This window comes from Petromyzon marinus, chromosome 6 (assembly GCF_048934315.1).
Source record: "Petromyzon marinus isolate PM22_M1 ecotype Great Lakes invasive population chromosome 6, UKy_Petmar_22M1.pri1.0, whole genome shotgun sequence".
Classification (NCBI taxonomy): domain Eukaryota; kingdom Metazoa; phylum Chordata; class Hyperoartia; order Petromyzontiformes; family Petromyzontidae; genus Petromyzon; species Petromyzon marinus.
In genome coordinates, this window is record NC_133672.1 from 15,042,670 (window position 1) to 15,048,992 (window position 6,323).

General features: G+C 52.9%; 1 protein-coding gene across 1 annotated transcript in view; it reads left to right on the plus strand.

Moving 5' to 3' along the window:
* PCSK2 (proprotein convertase subtilisin/kexin type 2) overlaps positions 1 to 4,537 on the plus strand; it is a 30,738-nt gene extending 26,201 nt beyond the window's left edge. Inside the window, exon 12 of the mRNA XM_032948531.2 lies at positions 1,584 to 4,537. Coding sequence (XP_032804422.1) covers positions 1,584 to 2,097 — 514 coding nt within the window. The 3' untranslated portion in view covers positions 2,098 to 4,537. The remainder of the gene's footprint in view (positions 1 to 1,583) is intronic.
* Positions 4,538 to 6,323: the final 1,786 nt, after the last annotated feature.

Genomic DNA, 6,323 nt, shown 5'->3' on the forward strand with positions numbered 1-6,323 from the left:
GCGATGTAGCTCCCCACACCCGCTGCTACTATATTACCAACATTTAAGGGGCTGCATTGGCAGCGATGAAAAAGCAACACATAAAACAATAACATATGAAACGTTGCTACGTTGCCTTGGAATAGCAGCAGTGTGGTGTCTCTTAGGCTGACGTTCGCAGCAATGGCTTGTTAAACACTGCACGTGAATATCCATTGATTCGTCGATCGATTCTTACGTTCACTTTACATTCGTCACATTGCGCGCACGTGAGAGTCGATTATTTGCGGTGTCTGCAAATTCTTTGGAAATAATAATAATAAGGCGCGAGTGTTTGCCTAGGCTGTTTGGGCGAACGCAATTATTCAAATGAGCAAAACACAACACACACAGTGGGACAATGCAAAATTAGACCGTGGGTAATGAAGCCAAGAAAATAATCACGAGCCACGAGCCCAAATGGTGCGCGGGTAAAAAAACCGCGATCGGAGCCTCGCTGAATGCTCGTTGTCTACGAAATGTCAACCTCCTCAAGGGTCGATTCAAAGCGCGTTGAACCCTTCAGCTTTCTTAACACCTCCCAGATGTCTCGGTGCCCGGTGTAAAAGCACAATCGACAAGCACAAGACAGCCAACGTCTCTGCTCTGACGATGGGATTTCGGCCTGCTGTGTATTCGTCTGTTATCTAAGGCAGTGATAATGACAAATGAGCAGAGTGTTATTCTTTTTTTACCATTCTGATGGCTGCGGTGGGGTCCTTTCACTGAATGTGCTCTCGACGTCAGGCACAAGGAAGAACTTTTTCTTTGCTCTCTGCATATTGCAGAGGTGTGGAGTGGCTCCACAAGTGACATCGTCGAATTTTTCCTGTGTCTATCTGGGGTTTGTTGTATTGTTGTTGTTGTTGTGTGCCCACTAGACTGGGCTTTTACTGAGCCGTGCGCATCAACGAATGCTTCACCCTTAGCCTCTGCCGACTAAGCCCTTCAAGTCCGGGCTTTCGCCGATTTAATGGCAAAACGAAATGCATTTACACCGTTGGTGCGCGGTGGGGGGGGACCGGTTAACTCGCAGCGTGAAGCGGGAGTCCGTGCTCCATTTCATTGTCGTGCCTCTCTCTGAGCACCTCCGCCTCAGTGTCCCTCCTGCCTCATTCCCGCTCCCAAAGCCACCCAGAAACAGCCCCGTGTATAGCAAGGCGCACAACAACCAGTGACGCTAACCGAGCATTTTTTGTCACTAAATCTCGCGGATTTTTGGGTATCTGTCACGACTTCCATCTGCAGAAGCAACCAACGACACATTTGACTGCCTTCCGGGGCGAGGACGTTTGTTTATTTATTTTTCATGATTTTCTTACCTTTCCATTAGTTTGTGTATTATTTGTTTTGTGTGAACTTTCTGACCTGCCCCTACTGGACATCTGTAAAAAGAGCTTCACAGCTCATCGGATTTCTGTAAATTGTTGTGACATTGCTGGCCATTTCAGCCGCTCCACCGAGCAGCAGCAACAGCATTTGGCGACCTTCAGAAGTCCGTTTCGCACCTTTCCCCCTTTAAGGAGTCGCTCCCCTTGCCGTTGCGTTCCGTGCGTTCCGTGCAGCGCCGTGCCGGGCCAGGGCAGGCTGGTGCTGACCGTGGACACGGACGCGTGCGAGGGGCGCGCCGACCACGTGCGCTACCTGGAGCACGTGCAGGTCGTGGTGACGGTGAACGCGACGCGGCGAGGCGACCTCACGCTCAACCTCACCTCGCCCATGGGCACGCGCTCCCTGCTGCTCGGCCGGCGGCCCCGCGACTCCGACTCGCGCGTCGGCTTCCACCGCTGGCCCTTCATGACGACGCACACGTGGGGCGAGGACCCGCGCGGCCGGTGGACGCTCGAGGTGGGCTTCGCCGATGGAGCGGAGGGCCCCGCGGCGGCAGCGGCGGCGGCGCGAAGCGGCGTGCTCTCCGAGTGGACGCTCATGCTCCACGGCACGCACTCGCCGCCCTACGTGGGCCAGGTGGTGCACGACTCGGGCTCCAAGCTGGCGATGTCGCGCCGGCAGGAGCTCGAGCAGGAGCTGGGCGAGGCCGTGGCGCGAAGCCTCCGGCGGAGAAACGGCGGCCGCTAGGCGGCGGCGGCGACAACCGAATGGAGCCCTCGAGCGTGCACGCACGCGCGTGTGCGCACACACACACACACGTACATTCACACACATGCACATAGAGCTTCTGACACGTACGCTCACACACACACGTGCGCGCGCAGTCCCTCACGCGCACACGCGTAAGCTCACACCCACGCTGACACACGCGTACGCTCACACATATGTTCTGAAACACATGTACACTCTTACACACATGCCGACGCGCACACAGCAACACAGCACACACTTGTCCTCACCCGCGCGCACACACGCAAGCCCACACCGGGCCGTGCTGAGTAGCAAACACCACGCGCATGCACACACACATACGCACATCCAGCCACCGACATCGCTAATGTAATATGTACTCCGTTTCTATTGGGCCTATTATGAGTAATATTCATGATCATAATAATCTCTACTAAAGATGTTTAATAATGTGAGTTTTATTTTATTCCACCCCACCGGCACAGCTGAGCACCGACTTTTAATTTGGCTTTGTTCAAACTCGAATGCACGCGTGGATATATTCCACGGAGGCCATCAAACATTTGCGGGACAACTGCCCGCACAAATGAGATGAGGAATTACGTGGCACTTTCTCACGATTGAAAAACAATGCGGCCAAAGTAATAGACTCCACGTCCGGACTGTGCCACGTCTGATCGATGGTGCGAGCTATCGCTTATTGACAACCCCCCCATATTGCCCATCAACTTTTGTGATGATAGCATTTAGGGCGTTACGTAAAATAGATGTTTACTCCTCACTCCATTCGGGCTCTCCGTGCTCCAGAAAACGCTCCCGCTCGTTCGTATGTGGGTGTCGTTCCTCCGATAAGCAGAAACACGCATCAGTGGTTGGTTATTTTTGTTTATTTATTTTTTGAAAATCCACAATACCACTAATTGTGTGCACATCACTGCCATAACCTTTTCCGGTAACATTCCGGCCTTCAAGAGGAATTGGCTCCACAAACACTCATTGCTTATTTAGCTTTTACAGCCCCACTGAAATGAGTAAAGAAATTGAAATTCGAAAAAGACCTCGAAGGGAAATAATCACGCTTTCGAATTTTAATAATCGGCCTTGGCGTAAACGCCTTGCGCTGCTGGTGCCGTCAGCGGAGGGGCTCCTTGCGACTGCGTCCCGACGTACAGTCGGCCTCTGCAGCGTCCCCACACGCCAGCTTCCACAGGCTCTTCAGACGTCTTTGAGATGGTCCTCAGATTCAGCTGTGTAATGATGGGGCTGTGTAGCCGGGCCGTGGGCACCCATCCGTGCCGCTTGAGAAGGGGACAGGCAGGTGAGTGGTCACGCGCCGTCATGCTTCGGGCGTTTCGGCTCCGCGAGCCCACGATAGCCTCTCGGTGCCGCCGCTGTGGGAGTGGCCCTGCTGCTGGCTGACGGGTCTCCCGCCTGGCCTCCACCGCCATGTCCCGATTGTCACAATCTCAGCCCCTCTGTCATTTATATCGAAATCCCATCGCCTTAGGGCCCCGTCCGGTGTTTTCCGCTCACAATAGCCGCTCACAGTAGGCGCGCACAATAGCGTTCAAATTTTCAAAGGCCGCATAAATGAGCACGGCGCTCGGGATTCCGAAGCGTCTTTCCATCTGGCACCGATTGCCCGTTGCGTTTTGAGTGCAGAAAAGCGGCAGAGCCGTACTCTGATCTCGGTCAAACCCCCTTACGAAAGCTCCTGTGGCTCCTCCACGTCATTCCGCAATGGTCTGTGCACGCAGGCCAGCAACAGTGTCAGGTTATGACGATCGGCGGTATCACAGACAGATCCTACGTTACTGTAAATACTTGACAGTTACTTGATGAATACTGCACACACACACACACCGCTGTCTTAGTGTTTCGGCGCAGTGTTTTTATCACTTCGTTTATAAATCTCTTGAGGTTTCGTGAGAGAGGGCCTTCCTCCTCCTAAAAATGTGCAATTTTAAGAGACGAGATTAAAAAAAACGTCACCGAGCCGTGTGCCGGTGCCGAGAGATGTGGGCTCGGCTTGCAACAGCATTTACGCTGGATGTCAATCGAGCTTAAATGTACCGAAGAAAACAATAAAATTATTTATTAACATTTTGAGAGATTAATATATTTCAGAAAGAAGGGGGAACCCCCCCCCCCCTAAAATATCCTATAAAACTATATAAGTGTACCGTTGTAGTCTGCCTGTCGAATTAATATTTGAATGTAAACATGAAGTACCGTATCGTCGTCTTAACATGACGGGGAGCAAGACCACTTTAGGCCGTGTTCTCGTTGACCTGTCGCCATTCCAAAACTTGCCCTCTGCGTTCATCTCTTCTCGCGAGGTGTGTGTACGAACCTTCTCTCGTCAACCAAATGTGGCTTTAGTCTCCGTCTAATTTTTTCCGGCTGCGTATTTACATAAATGTTCCAGTTTACTCTCTCCTCGTGCTGCCGCCTCCTCGTGTCCGCGCGAACGTTGCGTTTGGATCCTGAGCGAGGATCTCTCCTCTCTCCCCTCTCTCTCCTCTCTCTCTCTTCGCGTGCGCCCGGAGCCGCGAGCGTCACGCTGGGAATCCTTTGCCCCGGATTCTAAGACGAGGACGAGGCTCCTCATTACTCTCAAACTATTCAACTTGTTTATTTCTTTTTGAAACCAGGTAAGACCCACTGCGATGTTGTATGGCTCTTTTTTCAGAAACGAGCTGGACCACAAATGATAGCTCAGCGAAGTGGCTTATCGCGTGGAAATTTATCGCAGCCGAACACTCTAAACGCGCGATGTTGATTCTAAATGTGGAGGGGAAAAACCGGAGGACCCCGGAGAAAAATCCACGCGACCACGAGGAGAGCGTGCAAACCCCAAATATACAGCAGGCGTCAGGGTCGGGATCGAACCCACGACCTCCTGTATACCAGGCGAGCTAGTTAACATCTCCTAGCCACCGCAGTGCCCCGTGTCTCGGAGGACGCTTGCGCACATTTAGACAGCTTGAGCCAGATCAGCCGCTCGGTCGCTGATCGAGGAAGCGTTGCCCCTTTCCCCAATGGTTCATGGACTCCCAGACAAGATATTTCACTCTTTGAGACGCAGCGGAGGTAAGCTAAACATTTGTTGGCACCTTTTTCAATTCAATTTTAAACGCAAGTGACCTTTTTTTTATTCTCGGGAAAAAAAAAACCTTATTCTGTAACACAACTGGGTTCATTTGCCATCAAGAAATGGGCACCGCGAACATTTTTTTTGCCCCTCGTCATCTCGCGTGGCGCAGAGATTCGTCCAGAGTCGGAGGCAAGGGACGAGCCGGTGAGCGTGGAAGCCACTCGGCTGGACTCTCGTGGAGCTGTTGCTCCTCGTGGGTACTCGGTGGACGGCTGTACGTGTGCCGTATCTCTCTCGAGCCGTGGGTGTTGTTCGCATTGGGTGGGGGAGCGGTGGTGTAGCGGTTAGCGCTACGCTGCGTTACGAACTCGCCGACACCCGAGTTCGATTCCCGCTCACGGCCAATACCGGTGGCGATTATCTGAATGGGTCCTGGGCCTCCCCTAGGTCGACTCGGCCTCAAATGAGTCCTTGGTGAGGTGTGGAAAACGTCGTGACTGGGGAGACAAAGGCGGTCGGGCGTGGTTGCTGGCCACCCACCCCCCTCGTGTGCCGTGCCGGCCTTCGTAGACGCTACTCGCTAACAGCACTTGCCCCAACAGTCTGTTGAGGCTATACGGGGAATATTTGTCTTTGTTCGCATTCAATTCAAGCCACTGTCTGCTGTTCGTAGGAAGTAAGGGTATTGCATGTGTGCAGGTTCGTGTAAGGGCAGCCGAGAAGCTACATTGTGGATGACACCGAAATGCAAAACGGTTATAATCAGCAGCAGCAGCCATGGTCATTCCACTGCTGCATGAAGGCCTCGCCAATCCGCCGCCGTCACTTACGATGTCATTGTGATCCACCTCACAAACCTGCGCACGAGCTGATTCCTGGCCATCTTCTCGGTCAACGTTCGGGGTAGGGCTCCAGCCCCCACGGTATGGGGGGAGGGCTTGGTCATGCCTCCGTAATCAAAACAAATGGGGTCACTGTGCGTGGGGGGAGCGTGCCAGTGTCTGTTGTGTTAAAGAACGTTGGTCCACGCAGCATGTTGTGCTCCGTTCAACACGTGGTAGGATTTCGCGACCAATATCATCCATGATAGAGGGGTTTTGGGGGGGTTAGATCGCGTAAATTTATA